The sequence below is a fragment of the Numida meleagris genome, chromosome 13 (assembly GCF_002078875.1).
Source record: "Numida meleagris isolate 19003 breed g44 Domestic line chromosome 13, NumMel1.0, whole genome shotgun sequence".
Classification (NCBI taxonomy): Eukaryota; Metazoa; Chordata; class Aves; order Galliformes; family Numididae; genus Numida; species Numida meleagris.
In genome coordinates, this window is record NC_034421.1 from 5,590,183 (window position 1) to 5,611,125 (window position 20,943).

At 49.4% G+C, this 20,943-nt stretch overlaps 1 protein-coding gene across 6 annotated transcripts in view; it reads right to left on the bottom strand.

Moving 5' to 3' along the window:
- Positions 1–20,943, bottom strand: part of CACNA1H (calcium voltage-gated channel subunit alpha1 H) — a 205,498-nt gene that overhangs the window by 102,170 nt on the left and 82,385 nt on the right. For 3 of the 6 annotated variants that reach the window (XM_021411338.1, XM_021411331.1, XM_021411330.1), the window contains exons 3-5: positions 8,705–8,816; positions 7,368–7,501; positions 3,437–3,534 (exon numbers count right to left, since the gene is read on the bottom strand). In XM_021411338.1, coding sequence (XP_021267013.1) covers positions 3,437–3,534; positions 7,368–7,501; positions 8,705–8,816 — 344 coding nt within the window. Of the gene's footprint in view, positions 1–3,436; positions 3,535–7,367; positions 7,502–8,704; positions 8,860–10,136; positions 10,245–20,943 lie in introns of those variants that run through there. The other 3 variants (XM_021411334.1, XM_021411333.1, XM_021411332.1) reach the window with 2 other exon arrangements.

Consider the following 20,943-nt stretch of genomic DNA (forward strand, 5'->3'; position numbering starts at 1 on the left):
GTTAGAGGAGCTGGGTGATGGGCCAAGCAGGGTGCTCCATACCGTGCAGCCAGGGCAGAGGAACTGGGATGCGCCGATCAGATTTTCGGATGCTCTCAGTGACAACGCTCTGCACCACGCAGATACGGGCAGAGCTGCAACGCAGCCACAGAGCATCCGCCTCCCGAGGAAAGTGTCAAAATACGCATTTATAGACATAATGAGCATCTCACGGGAATGACACATGTTGTTCCCCTAGACAGTGCAGGGCCCACGTAGGATAACTGCAGCTGCTCTCCTGACCTGCTCCATTCCTCTCCCACCACCAGCAGCTGAGAGCAGCTCATGCTCCAACCTTGCAAGCAGGGAGCACAGGCTAAAATTTGACATTTTCTGAGGCAGGAAGCAAAAGCTTCTACCCCAACAAGTGCTCCCAGCTCTGTTCCCTGCTTAGTGCTGCTGAGGACCTTTCCATTCAGTCCTTCAAATCCCTGCAAGGCTCCCTGAGAACGTGCACGCACACTGCGGGCTCTCCAGCACCTGTGCTGCCAGGGACAAGCTGATTTCTGAGCAAGAACTCTCAGCTTAAATAAAATGCTGGAGCAACGAGTGAAGCTCGCGAGGCCGCAGCAATCCTTTTTGTCCCCACCAGCTCCTGGCATCGCTCCCTGCATGGACTGAGCAGGGACTGGGTGCTGCCGCAGGGCACCTTCAAACCCAAAGAGAAAGCCAGAATAAAAAGGGAATGAGGACTTGCTGCTCGGCAGAGGTTAAATGAGCCTCGGAGACAGTGACTGGCTCTCGTTTCTACAGCGGATAATTCATGAGAGGAGGAATAATGAAAAGAGCAATGGACAAAGGCAAGTGCTAAATCATAGGAAAGAATAAAACAAGAAACTGAGCATCGGGAGCCAGGTGCTTGGCAGAGAGAAGGGCTCAGGTTTACGGCACGATGGCAAACCAGGATCTGCAGGTTCAGGCAGTGACACTGTCGCCTTTGGAGATGTTTTGTCCCACTAAAAAGTGCTCAGCAAACTCCTTTCTTCACCTGCACAGGGTCTGCTTCTCAGCCCATCAGCTGCCCCATGAGGGGATGGGACTTGGAGCAACTTGGTCTAGACGGAGGTGTCCCTGCCTATAGCAGGGGGGCTGGAACTACGTGATCTTAAAGGTTCCTTCCAACCCAAACCATTCTATGATTCCATGAGTCGCACTCACACAGATGTGAGCTATTTTTCCCCCATCAATTTCCAGTTCGCCACCAGTTTCCAATGTTCCTGCTCATTCCGTGATGCCCCCGGGCCCAGTGAAAGGAGGAGCAGGGCTCCAGCCCTGTGTCAATCTATTTTACCAAAAAATGGTTAAAATTCCTCTCTGTGTGCCAGACAACTTTTTTCCGCTCAGCTACTCCTGGTATTTCGGGTTGTTTGGTGGCACCGTTCTTGAGATTGAAGCCATCTGCTCGCTATCCGCTCCGGGTGCTCGGGGCTCTCAGCAGAGCTCAGGCTCTGCCATGGGAAAAGTCCACGAGCACTGCCTGGGCTGAAACGAGGATTTCTTTTTGTTCCCATTCCATGGGAAGCCTGGTTGGAACCACACAGCAGAAAAATAAAAATAAAGCAGTGAAGAGGGCTTGAAAAAACAGCGACCACTACTAAAAAAAATAACCACCCAAACTACAGCCCTTGCCAAACGTATAAATTGCAGAAATTGTATTTTTCCAGTCATTTCCAAGGAATAATTTCTAATAGAGACGATGTTTTTATTGGCTGGGGTTCTCCTTTCTTTTCTTAACAAATAAAAACGAAATAATCTCGTGGGTGAATTTATTGTGCCTGGAAGCACGGCGCTAGCAGCACTGGCTGGAGCCCAGGAAAGTGCCCAGGCACCATGGGGATACATCGCCGGGCAATTTCTCATGGGTCCCTGCGACTGCACGCCAGGCCCATCTCCAGCCATAATTCATATCTGCTCAATGTCGTTTTGTGGCTGAAAATGCTGCTCTGGATGGCAGCATCCCAGCACTGGTGATGGGCTGAGAAGCAGGGGGTGCCCCAGCTGATCCCCTGTTGGAGATGGAGCATCCCCACGGATGAAAGAAAAGCAATGGAACATCGCTGGAAACCCCAACATCCAACAAACAGAGGGTTTTTGCTATCCCTTCTCTGTAGGCCCTGGATTATGGCATCGGTCTGAAACAGTGACAGCAGTGAAGTGCCAAGCGGATGGAGCTGGTGTGTCATAAACAGCTAAATCTGTCATTTTCTGTCCTCCAGGATCCGAGGTACTTCCAGGAATGCTGATCCCAGCCTGGCACTGGTTCAAGATGCTTAACACTGTCGGACCAGCCTGGATGCTCACCATGCTGGGCGGCACCAAAAATGGGCTTAAATCTTCAGGTTTAATCTCATGTGCTATTAACAAAACATGGTGGTTTCCTGTTGCCTATCTTCTGACCAAAAGAAAACAACCAAACTATCGAGTGTAGTAGTGGACAGCCTGAAAGCTGCACTTCAAAGCTCCAACGTGAGACTGATACAGAGAACTGCATGTTTGTCTGAAGCACTGGAACCAACACTGACCTGGGGGAGTTTGTTGTGCCACCTCTGGATGTGCCAACGTGATGGGCAATTAATCCCAGCAGGATGCTCAGTGAGGGTGGTTGGACTTGTTGATCTTATTGGTCTTTTCCAACTTTCATGATTCTACGATGAATTCTATGGTTCTATGACTGGAGGGGTTTGTCATTCAAGCATGCTCTTAAAAAGACCCCAAATGTACTTCTTTTTGGGGAGGAGCATGTATAATTTCCACATGGTGCTGCTGCATTTTGTATTGAGAGGGGTTTGGTTAGTAAGTGATGAAAGAGCGATGAAATTAGTGCCTTGAAAGGGTCGCTCAGCAGACAGCTGGTATGGCAGGAAATTATTTCACCTTGTTGGTTCATCTTTCAAATTGGATTTAGAAGACAAGCAGCTGAAGCCACTTGAAAATGGATTTAGGGACCCCTTGAACTTCCTGTTGTGGATGAACCCAATTTTGTTCTACATGACAGCAAACCCTCCGTGGTGTTTTACCAATGACGGAGAATACCGTGCTTCTAATCCTGAACACAAAGTGACCGAAAGACCTTAAATAACCGAGAGGAAAAAAATGAGCCCATCCCAGGCAAGAAAATCTCTCTTAGAATTGATGGGAACTTTGCTGTTTACTAAGAGATGGGAGTTACTTGTTTCAGAGAGTTCACAAAAATGCTGGAAATCAGCCACAAAAACTTAGCACCCCAGGTATACAATCTCATTTGTCCTTTGCTAACACCTGTAATAATAATAATAAATCATGTCTAACTTCGCATTAAAAAAAAATAAACTCAATAAACTTGCCCTCAGCAGCAACAGAAGAGTGCATCAAAAGGCTTAAGGCAGAGCCTCCCAGTGCCATGCTGATGGTTACTTACTTGGGACCCTGTTAATGGCTCGCAGCGGCCGCAGCACGCGCACGGTGCGGATGGCAGACAAGCTGACGTTGTGTCCGTCCAGGGAGTACTCCATCATGCTGTGGGGAAAGAGAGAAGAGGCGTCAGGGCATGGGGTGCCCCATGGGCACGAGGCTGCGGGGTCATGGAGCAGCTCCCGATGCGCTGCTGATATGGGACATAATGGATATTTCCACCTCTGAAGGGCTTCAAACACCCACGCGAGCAGCATGGTGCATGGGCAACCAGTGGGCATGCACCTGGGGAGCTCCTGTCCAAGCAGGACTTGGCACAATGGGGAGCTGCAAACAGGGGGCACAGAGCCAGGGCTCCCCACCGCTCGCCCTTGCTGTTATCTCATTGGGCACAGCTCCACATCAATGAGATGTTCTGATTGTACACCCCCTACCCGCATCTCGGTGCATTTTCACACCAGCTTCTCCACCCTCCTATGCCCAAAGCGTGAATAATGAAGCCGACAGATGACTATGAAGTAGTTTGGTTTTCATTTTATTATTAAGAATAAGGAACATTTTATTTTTCATGCTCCGTCTCCATTTCACATAAATATTTCTCTCCCAGGCTGGGAAGGACATTAAGTTTAGTCAGTTTTCTTCTTTTATAGCAATGAGTGGCAAATGTGGGTAGTGTTGTTTTTTAATGGGGTTATGGCTAGTTAGCATGGCTGTAATTACAATTTATGAGTTTGACTACAGGGAAGCACTTGTAAATATATCACAAATCTCTCACCATGTCTGTTCAAATAACATAACAGCATCAGAAGCAACCCTGCGAGTAAGCTGCTGGATGCCACAGAGAAAGAGCATTTAAAAAAAAAAAAACAAAATCAAACAGATCTGGAAGGAGGAAGGCAGAACTGCTGTCAGAAGGAGCTTCCGGGGAGAGATTTTCAGGTTAAGCATTCTCCAGCCAGGATGGACCAAAATGGTTCTGTATCATCAAGAAAAAGTAGCCACATCTTCTGGATTTCAGGCAACAGAGATTTCAGGGTTTTGTTTAGGGCCAGCCTTGCTGCCCTGTATCACTGCCTGGGTGTCCCTGCACTGCTTTCTTGGTGTCTTGCTCTGCTCTGCAAAGTTTGCCTGGGAGTATCCAGATGTTTGTTCCCTGTTGCCTTGGCCTGCAGGTTCTCGGTGTCACCCCGCGATATCCCTGCTATGGCATGGAGGTGACTTCACCCCTTGAACCTTGCTGTGTGCTCGGTCGTGAGTTGGGGCTGGCTTGGTGATGATGTTTTTTTTTTTTTCTGAATCCGTTAACATTTCTTTATAAATCAAAACCACCTTAAAGCTTGTATGTAGGAACTGAGTCCAACATGACGAACAGCTTGAAAACTCAGCACGGCACAACACCAGACCTTACACCCAATGTGTGCTCAGTGAGCGGCCGGAGTGGGACTGCAGGGACCACCCAGTGGGGACCCCACTCCCACCTGCACCGAGGGGCCCAGAGCCAGCACCGAGGGCCTCCTGGAAGCAGCCCTTGCAGGAATAGGGACAGCATTGTCTCAGTGCATAGAGCTGAAGCCTGAGCCTGCAGGCTGGCTTGGTCCCAGCACAGCACATGCACAATTTATCGGGTGGCTGAGCATGTGGGTTTTGCTGTAACTGAGACAGTTTTTGAACTCCTAATAGCATGTGAAAGGAGTATGGACTGCTCCACGTGCTTGTTTAAGGGCCAGCTCCTGGGGCCTCACTTGGAGTTTCGATAGGGCTGATGAAAGATGAACAATACAGGGTATGGCCTAAGAAAGAAACAGCCTTTCTGACTCCAACATTCTGGATTTCTGTGACACTCCATTTAGGATTTCAAAGCACATTGTCCACTGTAGCCAACTTGAACCACTTGATCCATGGTGATGGGCTCCTGATTGGACCTGTTGCAGTGAAATCACCTCAAGCCTTCATGGAAAAGTCCAAGGTTCCTTTACCAAGGAGAAGCTCAGGATCCTGTTCTCACATTGCACTTTTCAGCCAAGGATACCTTGGAACACTCCAATGGAAACTTGCTGGAGCTGGACATTTGGGATACGCATGGGCTGGAGGTGATTCCCCACAGTCTCTGGGTACTGGGAAACAGGAGGCACAGCCTTTATCTCCTTTCATGGACAGCTCCCACTCCTCCAGCTGTCAAGATAAAGATGTCCAAAGCATACCACATGAGCCTGCAACACCTCCAGGGAAGGATGCACAAGAAACATCTCTGTTTTCAGCCCTTTTGGACAACATCTTTGATGCTTGGGAAATGCTTTCAACTTGGCTGCTGGACAGACCCAGAGGTTGTGAGCTCCCTTTGCTCTGAAATTTTCCAGGGTACATTTCTCAGGCGAGCAGAACATGAAAGGGCTTTCAGTGCCGGAACAAACTTCAGACACAATCTGTTGCTAGAGGCAGAAGATATGTTTATTTTGTAGTTTCCCTGCTCACCCTCCTTTCTCTTTGGTACGCTTGCTTGTCAGCCAGATCAGCTTATTTAAGGACACTGAATGGGACAAATAATGCAGGCAGCACTGCGCAGCACTTCTTTCCTTCTTATCAGAAAGGCCTCGTAAGAACTGCATCACATCCATCCACTCGCTGGAAAAAGCACCTCTGTTATTCCAACCACGTGCTCCTTGCTGAATAGCCCAAATACACTCAAGTACAAAGCCATGATCTGTTTGATGACTCTGCCTGCCCACTAGGAGAGCTCAGCGTGGGGCCCTGTCAGTTTGTTGGTTATGGACATCATGTTTCTGACCCCATGTTTCCCCCACAGTCACAGCTCCACTCTTCTGCTAAATGCTTAAATGCTGCTGCAGCAGCTTTGGAAAGAAAAAAAATAATTATCAGTGACTGTTGTTGTTCTTGCTGTTCTTCCCTAGGCTGAAACCTCACGCTGGTTCAAAAAAGCTCTCTGCTCAGGAGGGCTCCTGCTTGATTCAAGCCTGTAGGACCATTCCAAGCTGTATGCCAGACAAATAACACGGATCAAAACGCAACTCTCTAAGTGCAATTAAGATTGTACATTACTAATGTAAGGGTAAAAGTGCCCCAACATATTACAGGAATGCTCTAATTAACCCCAGGCTGGTCATTACAAACCCTGGAATTCAGAAATAAGGCAGAGCTCTGTCATTGAAGCAGTCTATCCCTTTGTAGGGTACAGTAAGCAGGTAAGAGAGTCTGGAGTTTCTAAAATCCATCTATTTATAGAATAAAGTTTTAGACTTGCCAGGTTTTCAGTTCATGCAGTTACAGTTTTGCAGGAGCTGATGTCAAAAGCAGACAGATCTTCCTTGGGTGATTCCACAAATAAATTATATCTATTTATTAACACATCCTACACAAATAAGCAGCTGTGGGAGACAGTATAAAAATATAAACCAACAGAAGTTTACTGGAGACACGTGCATGCGCTCGTAACTTGGAAGGATCAGCAACAGCAGCTGCTAGTCAACTTCTGCAGAGCCTCTTGCACTGGGATTTCAACCTTCTGAAACAGATTTTGGGCTCAGTTCTCCTTGTTTGGTTAATATCTGCCTCTGTCTCACTCTAATGGTTCCACAGGGCAGGAGCAGGCTGCGCTGCTGTGTGCTTTCTCCATCCCTTCTCGAGATGGAAACCTTACCGTGAGCACTGGGTTAGATCAGCACACACCTGGTTTGACACTGGCCATAGGATCCCTACTGGTAACCCAAAGGCTTTTGCCCTAACAGCCACACTGCACTCCATAACCTGGTGTGGCTGCCAGAGTTTAAACCAAATGAGACTTATGGGACTTGGTCTTGGCTGGGAGCTGGGCAGCTTTCACAAGACGTCCTGAAAACCAGCCAGGACAACCTACAGATTGGGTTCTCTGGGGTTTTCTGGCTTTCACGTCAAAGGCAACGTTATGAGGTTTTGTTACTGACCCCGCCATCACGATGAAGAAGTCCAGGCGATTCCACGTGTCTCCAAGGTAACACTTCTGCCCGAAGATCCCCAGAGCCACCATCTTGATGACCATCTCCACCGCAAAGAAAGCGAAAATGAAGTCGTCAAATGCCTGGAGACCAGTAAAAGATTATTACAGTCAGTTCTACTGTGCTCTCTTACCAGGGAAAGGGAAAGCAGAGGCAGTGTATATCCTGGCAGAGGCTGCAGGGCTGGGCAGTGGTACCAAAGTGCCACCTACAGAGCTCAGAAATAAGACCTACAGCACCTGGTGGGTGATGGCAATCCCTGGGCGCAGCTCCTTGGTTGGTCTGCTGCCCGTAAAGCATTAGCATTAGTCTCTGGCACTTCCATTTGAAGGCCTAGTTGGATTATTGGTAAACTTAACAGAGTGTCCACATGGAAGCCAAGTTCCCATTGTGCACCCATGTCCATTCACCTGGCTGTGTGAGCTTCATTTTCTCTGAATATTACCTTATTCCTTGACAGACTACAGTTTTGCTCCATTATTTCATTTAATAACTGGGATCCAAATGCCTCCATAAAGGAGTGAAGGTTTTTCTACCTCATGTTCTGGCTTCTGGTAACTCCTGCAAGCTGTGACAGCATGGGATAGCAATGGCTTTACTCGCAGCCCTTTTCTGCCTGCAAACCCTTTGGGATAACTCTGTTTTTTCACAGATACACTCAATACCTTGTAATCATTCAGCTGGTACCAGGCTTTGAAAGGGGCAGGAGCTGTTGGAATGATCCCATTTGCCTCCCTGTAATGCTGGAACACTCAAAAGGAATTAAAGCAGCAGATGCGTGAGGGATTCAAATGCATCGAGCGTGCTGCACTACCACGTGTCAGCAGTTCCTGCCTCACTGATGTGCATCACGGATCCATCCCATGACACTTTCTCCATGAAGGAAAGCGATATGGCAAAGTCCCCAGGGCTGTATGGCACAGAGCACACTGTGACCATCCAAGAGATGCCGGCAGTGACCTGGCTGGGATGCAAAGGGCTGGCAGTGAGCTTGAGGTTCCCAGCAGCACTGGCCATCCTGCAACTAAAAAGGGCTCCACACCCTACGACCCTTTCTGGTGGGAGCAGAATGCCTGGCTTTGAGCCTCTTGAACACTCATTGGTTGGAAAGGATCTTGGTGGTTAATCTGCCACCACGTCCCACTTAAGGATGCACAGGTCTCCAGCTCTCCTTGGAGGGTGACCGTGAGCACCCAAGTGTGTCTCACTGCAGAAACCACCCCTACGTGTAGGGCTTTCTGGGTATCCTGGGGATGAGATGGGTCCCAGCTCAGGGCTGGCCTTACCTCCAGGATGGTGCAGCGCTCTGACTGGCACTCCACGTCCTCGCAGGGCTGGAACATGCCCAGGGTGACGCAGTTCAGGAGGATGACCAGCATGCTGACGTGCTCGAACCAGGTGAGAGGATGCGTTAAGGAGAGCACACGCTGCCAGCAGGAAGCTGGGGAACCACACGACTTACATGTTACAAACCCTTCACTCATCACACAAGCCGAAAACACCCCTGAGCATCCCAGATTTACTAAAGTTTGACGTCCACCTGAAGCCCCCCACACCACCATCCTGCTGTATTTTGTGCCAAGGGCAGCCCTCTGTCCTCCTTCCGTAGCAGCACACTTAGCTCCAGATCTCAATGGGTTTTACCACTGAATCACCCCAAATGTTTGGTAGCATTAAGTCTGTCATTGTCAAGATGAAGAAGGAAAGACCAAACAAGACAAGTGAATTCAGGCACCATCGCCACCAGAAAACAGCCTGCAACCGATTCCTTGCTCCAATCCATGGGGTTGCTCCCCTTGTTTCTACCTCAAGCCAAAGGAATGGGTTCATAACACAGCCAACTACTCCCTGCATGGTTTCTAAGCCTCATGGAGTCCAACTTGAGCTCTGCCTCATGACTGTGAATGAAAGCAAAGCAAAGCCATCACGACCAGCACAGGTTTTGGCAGGGCCAGGCACGCTGACATGCTGCAATATGGGATGTAGGGCACAGAGTGCTCAGCACAGCCTTAGGGAAGGAAAGGGTTCAAGGCTGCACACCTCCACAGTCACCAAAAAAGACCTCATTGTCTTGCAGGATCCACCAGCGCTCAACATTAATAGTTGCAGTGCAGTAAGTGTTGATTTGCATCAGTGCAAAATAGGCCCAGAGCTTATGGTTACTGCTGTTGGTATAATTGTTAAAAATCATAAAAAAAAAAAAAAGGTTCTGGGGAACTAAACAGGAGTCACACAAATTAAAGATGAATGAGAGAACTGTTCTTGGGAAAATAATTGGAAACATCTGTGTATGAATAAACCTTTATGCTTTCAAACACACGAGTGTATGTGAGCGAGGGATCATGGGCAGGGAAGAACATAGGCATTGTCTTATTCCTGATAACGAAAAAATTGCCTTGTTTGCACTTGTCTGAAATGGAAATACATGGAATAAACCAAACAACTGAAATAAATAAAACCAGGCTTCCTCGATGGGAGCTGAAGCAGGTGAGCTTCTGGCCACAGCCCCAGAGCACTTGTGTGCTGCTACAGTGCCAGCACTGGTCTGTTATAATTCCCCTCTCCCTTTGACTTTGTTCTGATTTCTGACATTTTTAGGGCTGTCTGGCTCCCCTTCCCTCTCAGCTAATTAGGAGCAGAGCAGTAATCCTGCTCCACAGAGAGAACAGCCCATGTCCGACCTGAACAAATCCTCACCCATGGCCACGTCCTACTTACAATATTTGCATTGCTTGATGGGATTCGTGTGGAACTCCCTGTAAACACGGCTCCTGGACTGCTCCCAGGGTGCCTGCAGCCACATTCATTTCACTTACACTTGTGGACTTTTTTTTTCTTTAAAGAAAGAAAGAAAAACATATGGATTTTGAACTACAAACAAGTAAAACCTGTGTAGCAGCGCTGATGAATGAGGTCTGCTTCCCCTGCAGGAGGGGAGCACCAGGACCTGTTTGTTCCAACCTTGCTCCTCTACTGCTGCAGCCATGGGGAAGCACTGGGCTCACATCACCTGGACCTTTCCCTGCAGCAAGAATGAATGAGGCTTCAGAATCACTGCCCAACACGGGCTGCTTGCTCTGTTGCTGCTCTCAGTCTGCTCTCTACCATCCCAGTGTTTGTTTCCAGCAGAACCAAACAAGAATTAGGTTTTGTTTTCCATTAGAAAACACTGATTTGTCGAAAGGGAATCACTGGCACAGAGCGGTTTTGACAGCCACACTCCATCAGAATGGACTTTTTCAGATAAAACAAGGAAAAGCCTGTCCCCAGGAAGGCTTAATTGCTGCTGAATGGAGACCTGAGGAGTGCGGGCAGTGTGTTTGCTGCTCAGATCTTTCTCACCCTGGTGCCAAATCACAGGCTTTGTGAGCCGGGGTCAGCCTCCACCAAAAGGCAAAGCTGCAGCTGAGAGAAAGGAGACAGAAGAACTTCTGCTGTCTTGGAAGAAAAGGTTGAAAGGGCTGAGGAGGAGGTGCGGGGAGTAGCTCTGCTTTGGTGGGAGAATAGAGCGGAGGAGGAAGCATTAAGCCCCTGCCCTATTTATTTTCGAATCAGATTAATGATGGTGATTTGCTCCCTAATTTGAAAGCAGGATTACCCCGAGAGCTCTGCCCTAATGGGACTAATCCTTCTCCCTCTGGTGCACAGATATTCAAGCCAATGTCAGCTCACTCCCTGCCTCCTTGCTGCTGACACCAACGGAGCCCCTGGTGCTGGGACTCAGCCTTTGGCCAGCCAGAGCTCCCCACAGCCCCCCAGCCAGTTTTGTGACTGCAAAACTGGTACCCCAGGCTACCATGGATACCACTGCTCCAGCATCACCCCCTTCAGAAGCAGCCAACTTCGCGGCTCTCAGACTTGAAAAGATGCAAAAGGGAGATCCAGACAAACCGCTGGAGGCAATCATTGCAAAAGATTTGCTTAGTATTTCATCCTTTGCTGCACATTCCAGGATAACAGCATCCAAAGTGAATCTGGGCCGAGCTCACATTGTTGCACACGCTCTTTTGCTAAGATCTAGCCCTGAGTTGAGAAGTGGCAGCACAGAAACTAGGCCCTGGCCTGCAGGTCTACTGGTACCACTTGCTGCTAGCACAAGGGCTGGGCTTGATGCTCTCCAGCAGCTTTCATGGGGTTTTACCAAAATCACCTCCAGGGATAGACCAGTGGCTTGAGGCTGGAGAGCACTGGTTGTCCAAAGCTGCCCCAGGATGGCCACGTCTTAACACATGGCTGACCTCAGCCCCATAGCAAGGGACAGCGGGTTTGGGCTATTTCACACCGCCGTGTGGAAGGCTGCAAGCAGAAGAACAGAATGACTCTGCTTCATTGAAAAACCCAAACGCAAACCCAGCCTCCCCCAGCTCCTTCCCCCATACACTTCTGATTCTTGGCACAAAGAGAGGCGCAGAATGAGCGGCAGTGATGCAATTTGGATCTCTGTTGCACGCATTTTGGCCAGCAAAACGACGCGGAGAGTTCCTGTTTCTGGAAGATGTCACTATACTTACACATTTGCACAGTGTTATAAGGGGATTTCTTGGCCTGCAGGCCAAAGTCTTAATACTTTTTTTCTTTAAAAATCTGGAAACCTTCTTCAATATAAAAGTGAAAGGCTTAAAAAGAAAATGCTTGTCTAACCAGAAAGCAATGTTTTCAATATCCACGTTAAAGCTGCCCAGGTGCACTGCCACACCTGTAGCCCTGGGTTGTGTTTCAGTGCTTTTCTCCTCTCCAAAAAACTCTGGGTGTGGGCATGGGAAGGGCTCAGATACCCCCTAACGCACTGCTCTTCCCTTCCCTCACCATCAAAATAATCTCTACCATCCATCCTTTGAATTCTAGACATATTTCTGCAATAAACACAGTAAAAACTGTAGTGTCACTGGTGTCACAGAATTCCTTGCTCCATCCCAAGCCTTGTGATAAAGGATGTGCTGCTTAAACCCAGGGGCAGGGGAAGCTGTCCCAGCCCCAGTCCTCATTGGAGCAGTGGGAGCCCAGTACCCAGCACCAGCAAGGCAGTGAGACAAGCTCATGGTGCTTACAATTTTCCCATAATCTTATTATTTTTAAGTCAGTCAGGGGATTTTGGAGACTTAACCCATTATTTTAAAGGCTTGGATTTGGCAGCATTGCGATTATTGCTGCTACCATATCTGTACGTACTGCACACGATGCCGAGGAATAACACACAGTAATAAAAGCCAAGTTATAGTTACAAGGAGAACATATGTTTACAGAAGCAGCAGCCAACTGAAGTTTCAGCTTTTACAGTCTAAGATGTGACTAATGCACTAAATATACACATACACACATATATATACACACACACATCTGAGAGATGGGGATTTTCAGAGCGCTCTTGGAGAGCTGGGCATGCACAGCACCTGGGGGTGTAATTCCTGCTTTGCAGCTCCACAGTCTTATTTTCCATTCAGAAAAGAGGCCAGCTGGAAGCCAGGGTGCTGCTTGCAAGCTGCCCAGCCCGGCATCCATCCTTAGCAGAGGATTTTGGGGAGGCAGTGGATGCTTTTTCCCCACCACAAGGATGCACCCTGGGATGGACACATGCAAAGCAGCCGCCATAGGAGAGAGTAACTTGGCTTTGGCACAGCTCCGGAGCAGTGAAATGCTTGCAGGAATCACAGAACTATAGCATGATTAGGCTGAAAGGGACCTTAAAGATCACAGAATCGTTGAATGATAGAATGGGTTGGGTTGGAGGGACCTTAACGATTACAGAACCATAGGATGATAGAATGAGTTGTGTTGGAAGGGTCCTTACAGGCCCCCCTGCCATGAGTCCAAGATCAGGCTGCCCATGGCCCCATCCAACCTGGGAAACAGCAACAAGCTGCAGGAACAACACTTCCCATCACCTCACACAACCAGTGACAAAAATAGCTTCAAAAGTCTGCAATATCCACCTCGTCCTTTACGCTAAGTAATGGAAAACAGTCCAAACTCAAATGGTATTTGGTAAATAGGAGCAGAAACAAAAAGCGAAAAGGAAGAAGAAAGTAAGAAACTGCAAGAACAATGACTCAGAACAAAAATCCCAAGAGGCACTGCTGGCTGGGGCTGGCAAAATTTTTAGGAACATTCTTACTTTTAAAAAGTTGATTGATTAAAGCTATTTTTAGTGTTCATGCTGCACTGGATCATTGGAGTTCATTTACTTACGACTTGTAAAACAAAATGAGGCAGCTGCACTTCAGAAATATATACCTCCCCAAAAGCACCACAAACACGCAGCCCAGGAGCAATATTTCAGCCTGAAAGACACCAAGTTGGCACATGTCGTCGGAGACGGGGCTGACTGCAGAGAATTCTTGTTTAAGAAAGCATTAGCCTGAGTTACTGGAACAACTGCACCCCATTTGTTTGTTACAAAACGTGAAATAATCACGAGACACCAAAAGGAGCAACACGTGTGAAAGCCAAGCGATTGCTGTAGGATGTGCCTTTCTTTCCCATCATCAGGATAATTCACAGCCAGAGGCTGGGAGCACTGATGCTGGGCACAGCTCCTGGCCCTGGCCCCATTGGATGCTCTGCTCTGCACGCAGCAATCTGCAGAGCCTGGATGCACAGTGCCATCTCAACACCCCCACATTGGGTTTGGCACTGCGGGCTCGCTGGAAATGCGTTTGCACCAAAGGCATTTGCTCTGAAAGCAGCAAGAAGCTGGCATTTGTCCCATCAGGAGGGTTGCTTGCATCCACCGAGCCACTGCCACGAATGGGCAGCGGACCTCAAATAACCCCCCCTGCGCTGACAAATCTTGGTAATGGCTGTAGTGCAGAGATCAAAGCTTGTTCACAGATCATTCGCTGGCAGTAAAAGGAGGATAAATCCATCTCATTATGCACCTTAAATCATTCACCTTGCTCAAACCAATCTTTTGGAGCCATAATGAATTTAAAAGCAGTTAACTCCAAGTCCTTGTCATGTGTCATTTGTCAGACAGCTCCATTTCCCTGCCTGTTGTCGCGGTGCTGGGAGGCTGTTATGAGCCGGGTGTGCAGTGATGGGGGATTAAACTCTCAGCTGAAAGATGACATGGGCAGGAAAGCACCTTGAGGGGTGCACAATGGATGCAAAATGAATCCCCATCCTTGGGGCTTTCTGGAGCAAAACTGGGATGGTAACGCGGCTCCTTCCTGCCTTGTGCATCCCTGCCCTGTGTCCCTTGGATCTCAAACAAGCAGGGAAAACACAGAATCACCAAGGCTGGAAAAGAACTCCAAGATCCTCCAGTCCGACCGTTCACCTACCACCAAAAAATGTTTCCCTCTAAACCACGTCCCTTTGTGTGGAATCACAGACTCATTGAGTCATGAGCACTCATGCCCACTGAGCGCATTCCTCAGTGCCACATCTCCACAGCTCTGGAACACCACCAGGAATGGTGACTCCACCACCTCCCTGGCCCTGTTCAAATGCATCACCACTCTTCCAGAAAAGAAATCTTTCCAAATATCCAACCTAAACCTCTCCTGGTGCAACTTGAGGCCATTACCTCTCCTCTTAAATCAAAGAGATGTGCCCATCCCCAGGGGAAAACTTCCCCACACCACTGCCAGCATGCATGGGGCAAATCCCCTCCTCTGGCTGCAATACATTAGTGCCTGTCAGTGCCCAGGGTGATGATAGCAAATGAACCGAGCATGTTGTTGGGGCATCCTGAACTGCTGCGGGATGCCCTTGGAGGAAATAAGGTTGTTTCGATTGAAGTGATGTTGATGGATGCACGCCATGGCCCTCGGGAGCAAAGCGCAGTGCTGGCAGGAGCACACAGGAGGGCTCCTTCCTGCTGCACCCACAGGTCATGGCAAAACACCTCGGTCATTCCAGGGTGCTATTCTTGATGGACCATGTACAAAGATCCCAGGGCCAGCAGGGAAGGAGATCAAACCACACTTGCTTCACCCCAAACATGCTCAAATGTTCTATGCACGCATCTCAACCGGCTCACCCACCAAATCCACTAAAGCTCCCGAAATCAGAGGGGATCGTGCTCACTATATTCCCAGCCATCATTTCCCCAAGTGAAGAGCCAAGGGGTGGAACGCTGTTGTGCCTGGTCCCCTCCGCCTGCGTGACTCACTTGATTAAAATACACATAAGCACCCATCTACGCAGCAAGCAATCAGAGCAGGTAATTGCCTGAGAGCGATGGGCGCGTGGGTGAGCTGCCGGGATCCTGGGGGAAGCGGGTCAGCGCGGGCAGCGAGCTGCAGCCGCATCCTCGGGGGCGGCTCAGTGTCATGGCAACGGGGGGATGCTGGGAGGATGCTGCGGGGTGAACCCCGGCTGAGTGTGGTGCAGAGGGGGCTGTGGGCAGGGGGTGGGATGGGGCTCTCTCCACCCGCCTGCCCTTGGCTGCTGAATCCTATGGGGCAGCAGTGTTCCGGCTTCCTGGCGCTTGCTTTCTGTCTAAGGGTAAACACAGAAGTGTCATTCCCACAAAGGGACACACGGGTGGGTTCAGAGAGAAAGCCCATGGCTCTGACAGGTCTGAGCTGAGCATCGCTTCCCCTGTCCTCCCCAGGATCCTGGGGAATTTGCTGGAGGAGGAGCGGAAGCAGCCTCCCCCCTGCCCTCAGTGCTGGCAGCCAGAGCTGTCCCTGCAGGGCACTGCCAGGTGGCACCAAGTCCTCCTGGAGAAGAAGCTCAGTGTGAAGATGAAGCAGCTCCAGGGCTGCAATTCCCATGGAAACACATCACCTTTGCACCCCATTTGCCTTTTTCCTACAGTCCCTATAGGGAAAGGCATTCTGCTCCCAGCCTGTGCCCAGCTGTGCTGCTCCCTGCCCTGAAAGTGCTGTCCTGGGGAAGTGAACTCAGCTGCAACCTTGAACACAGAGAAAAGAGGATGACTTTGTTTTCAGTGTCATCTCTCCAGCCAGGGAAAAAAATGCTTTGCCAGAGAAAGCAAGCAAATAAATTAAACGTTGCAGAAGCACTGTGTGGTGGGTAAGAAAAATCTCTTTTTACAGATGGGAAATGTCAGAGCAGGAGGAGGCTGGAGGGCTGCAGAGCTCCTGCCAGCCCTGCTTGCAGCCCTGCAGTGGCACTCTGGTGACACACAACAGCCCCATGAGATGCACATAGGTCCCAGTGGGTGTCAGGTGGCTCACATCCCACCCCAGCCCCCCCCAGACAGAATAACTGGCACCATCCAAATGGGGACAGCAGGACGGTGTGCATTGCTGGGCTGATAGCCAGTGCTTCTCAGCAAGACCTCCCCTGTGGGAATGTGGCTCCCAGGCTGAGATTATTGGGTGAGCTGCTCAGAGCAGGAGCATCCTGATACCACATATTCCCTGTGCATGTTACCCTGGGCAGGAATTCCCTCCAACAGGAATTGCAAACCTCCAGGCAGGCCTTGCTGCACGGGGTAAGGGGTGCCTTGCTCTGACCAAACCCAAACCCAAACCTTCCTGCAGGTTGCTAAGGGCAAACAAAAGGCTAAAAGATTAAAAACGTTGGAAGAGAAACGTTTCCTCTGTCCTTCGCTTCAGCACAGACACAGCTGTGTGGGATGGAAACACGACGCACTGCAGCCCAATAGCTCTGGGGATAGCATGAACCGGCTGCTAAAGGCTCGGGGGATGAGAAGAACCTCTGGAGGTCTCTCTCTGCCCTCCCTGCAGCTGGGACACCCTGGGGTAGGCAGCACCAGCCCCACAGCCCAGCATGGGATCGTCTCAAATTGGATAGAAACCCAAACTCTGTTGACCTGGTTCTGCCATCCTGGTCTGTGGGACAGGATGAGCACAGGACAAGCGTGTAGAGGGACTGAGGGCAAAGCACAGAACCATTAAGGTTGGAAAAGCCCTTTCAGATCACCAAGTCCAACCTCAGCCCATCCCACCGTGCCCACTGACCATGTCCTCAGTGCCACATCTACACAGTTCTTAGCACCTCTGGGGACAGTGACCCCACCACCTCCCTGGGCAGCAGTGCCAGCACCTAAGCACTCTTTTGGAGAAGAAATTTTCCTACTACCCGACCTGAGCCTCCCAGCAACCCTCAGCAGCAAACAGCAGGCAGAGCCAAAAGAGCCTGGTCCTCCACTAATGCACCACACAGATCAATTCTACACGGGGGCAGGAGGATCAAAAGGAACAGAGGCATCGAACCCATCTGTGGGGATCCCAAGCGTTTGTGTCTGGGGCTGGCTCCCTGCAGACCTCACAAGACCAGCAAAAGTCTGCTCGGAATTCAGTCAAACAAGGTTTTGGAAGCCTATCAGCATTAATAACAGAAACTGCCCTTCTTGCCTCACATGGGTAATGCTGCCACTTGGCTGCCACTATCGATATCAATACAATGCTGCTGCCCATGTAAATGTCACTCCATAGCAGCAATGTCAATGCCACCATCCCCAGGGTCAATACACAGCGATACCAAATGTCACCCTGCCAGAAAGCATTGAGTAATTGGGAAATGCTAATAGAAAGGTAAAAATCAGGGAGGCACGTGGGACAGAAGGTTTGTTTAGAGGAGGAAACTAATTTCACCGTGGAGCAGAGCATTGACAGGGGCTGGATTCAGTCCCACTGCTGCAGCCCTTGTGTCTCACCACTGCTGCAGGCAGGGGCTGTCCAGCACCCTGTGCTTATTGCAGTGGGGTGTGATAATGGTAACTCCTGCAAGGAGCTGGCAGAGCAGAGAGTTTTTTTTTATTTTTTTTTTAAACTGACAGTAATAGCAAAAAAAAAAGAAAAAGGGAGAAAATAAAATGAAATCCCCAATCAAACACTCCATGTTATACTTGGATCCATGGCACATTCTTCTGATGAATAGAGGCAATTATTTTCCAGAATAATTTAAGCAGCTCTGATTCAAGGGGCAGTTTAGACTGACATTTAAATTAGCTCAACTTTAAACCGAGCTGTATTATCAGCCCGTGAATTTCTACCTACTGCTTTAAATAACTCCACGTCCCACAGTTGCAATGTAATAAACCCCCACATTACAGGAATCTCAGGATGCAAAAGACCTGTGCAAGGGATGGGAGGAGCTCTGCTTTGGGCAGGTGATGGCGATGCTACGCAGCAGTGCAGGGTCCCTGTATAGTCGGGTTTGTAATGGGGCAGACACACTGCAGCATCTTGCAAATTTGGGATGGGAATGGAAGAGGCAAATCCCAGAGCAGGATGCTGATGGACACGGCGGTGTCACAGTGCGGTTGGATGGGCTCTGGAGTTCACTGCGTCTCCCACCCACCCCAGAAATCCACATAATGCCAAAGGAAATGAGGCACATTTCCAACACAGCATTTCCGAGATAACAACTGATCCAGGGTATGCCTGACCAAAAAGCAGGGAAATGGTCAGGATCCTCATCCCAGAGAAACTGGGGGCACAAATCATGTACAGGCAGCAATGGCACAGTCCTGGCTGTCTTTGCTATTTCAGGTCCACGTATCGCTGCAAAGCTCCTGGGAGCTGTGGCAGGTTTTGGATGGAGGAATATGACATTAATTGGGCAGAACTGGTGAGCGTGGTGATTTTGTAACAAACTGCAGCCCCGCATGGACGGTCCCTCCAGCACTCAGCAGCGACGTCAGCACAAAACCCATTGATTCCCCACTCCTCTGCTCTGGCAGAAATGCTTCACTATGGGCATTCTGGCAAGGCTTGCGAGTCCTCTGCGAGCTCAGTGGGAAAATACCCTCTCCAGCTGACTCAGCTATCACAGCAGGGATAGAAAATGTGGATAGGAAGAAAAAAAGTGATTTCAGCCTGTGGTGATGTACCCATTTACATCATCAGTGGGCAAACCCAACGTGCAAGCAACTGATTATCACTCTTACGGTGGTGCTGAAAATGGAATTTGTGCTCAAGTGCAAAAGCCAACAAGGCAAATCCTGGGAGCTCAGCTTCCCCCTGTGCACAGCCCTGCAGGGGCTCGCTCCTGTCAGCCAATGAATGAAATCCCACAGTGGGGCTGTGGACAGTTCTAAGATGGGGGTGATGAAATGGGAATAGACAGAAGTCCCTGGAACAGCTTCTGAGGGACATGGTTGGTGGGCATGGAGGTGATGGGTTGGAGTTGGACTTTTCTGACCTTAATGCATTATTTTATGATTCTATGATTCTGCAGCCATCTGCATCCCACAGTGACCCTTGCAGCCCTCATTTCTCTCTGCTCAGCTCTGCTATCTCTTGCTCCTGCCTCCAACTGGAGCATCATCAAAGCAAATACACAGTGGATCTGAGATGCAGCTGACAGAAGGAAGGAGGAGCACTGGCTTTCCTCTCCCTTGGGTGGAGAGGACACGAGCCAGTTCTCAGCAGCTTTTGGGCCACACAAGGCTCAGGCACACAGCCACCAGCCCAGACCTCACCCTGTGCTGAGCAGAGCTTTGCTGGAAAGCCACAGCTTTCTGCTATCTCAGTTATTATTCTCACCCCCTTGGTGTAAATCAGCTTCAGTTTTGTCAGTTTGAGGGTGGGGGCTCCCCCCTGCCCTGTGCTGAGCAGCAGAGCCTGGTATTGCACTGGCTGCTGATTGCTGTGGTGCACACCATTTGGGGAGCAGATTCTACACCCCAGCCTTCTCATTACAATAACGGTGTTTAACAACTGCACTGCTAACGATGCAACAGGGTCAGGAGGGATGGAAGCCAAGGGATGCTCCTGCAGAGTGCCTCTCCTTTGCAGCTTTATGCATCCTGCCCTGCAAACCCTGACTATCTGCAATGCACGGAGAGCCCTTGGATTGATGCAGGCATGCAAGTAGCTCACTCGCTGCATAAATCATTCGAGTCCCCAACGGGACTCTTTCTCCTGCATTATTTTTCCATTTAAAAGCCATCACCCAGGGCAGCTCCCTACGCTAAGCAGCACCCAGTGCTGCCCTGCTGCTGCCTGGAGAGCGGCCCCATCCATCTCCTCTCACGGCCGACAAGTGAAATTGCTCTCTATCCTTCCCAAAATGCATGGAATGAAACCGAGATCTATTTTAGCAGATATTCAAAGGAACGCTGTCAAGTAGCTTAGATCCAAAATGAGGGATTTTGTAAACAAACCAAGCAAACAAAAGACTTACAATGCTTGATATTAATAGAAAAGTGGTTGGGCTGCATTTTTTTTTTTATTTTTAAACAACAATAAAATAAAGCTTTTTAAAAATTCCCCCTGCAGTGTTCGCAATCTAAACAAAACAGCATTATCCCAACACACGAGGAATGAGCCCAAGGAGGAGTGGGTGCTGCAGACTCCGGAGCAGTCCCACAGAGCATCGTCCCCATTGTCCCATGAAGCCATGAGGATGCACACCCAGCAGGTCAAGGCCAGGGCAGGAACAAGCAAGGAGATTCTGTTTTGCAAGCATGAAAAACATGGAGGCATTTCTCCCCTCTCCTGGGCTCAGAGAGCAGCCAGCTCCCTTGTGCTTCCTTAAGGCCCTGCTCGTTAGCAGGGATGGGTTAGGAACAGTCTGACTTTAAGAGGGAAAGGAGGATGGAGAGGAAGGAGAAGAGAGGATGAAGATCTTAAAGGTCCTT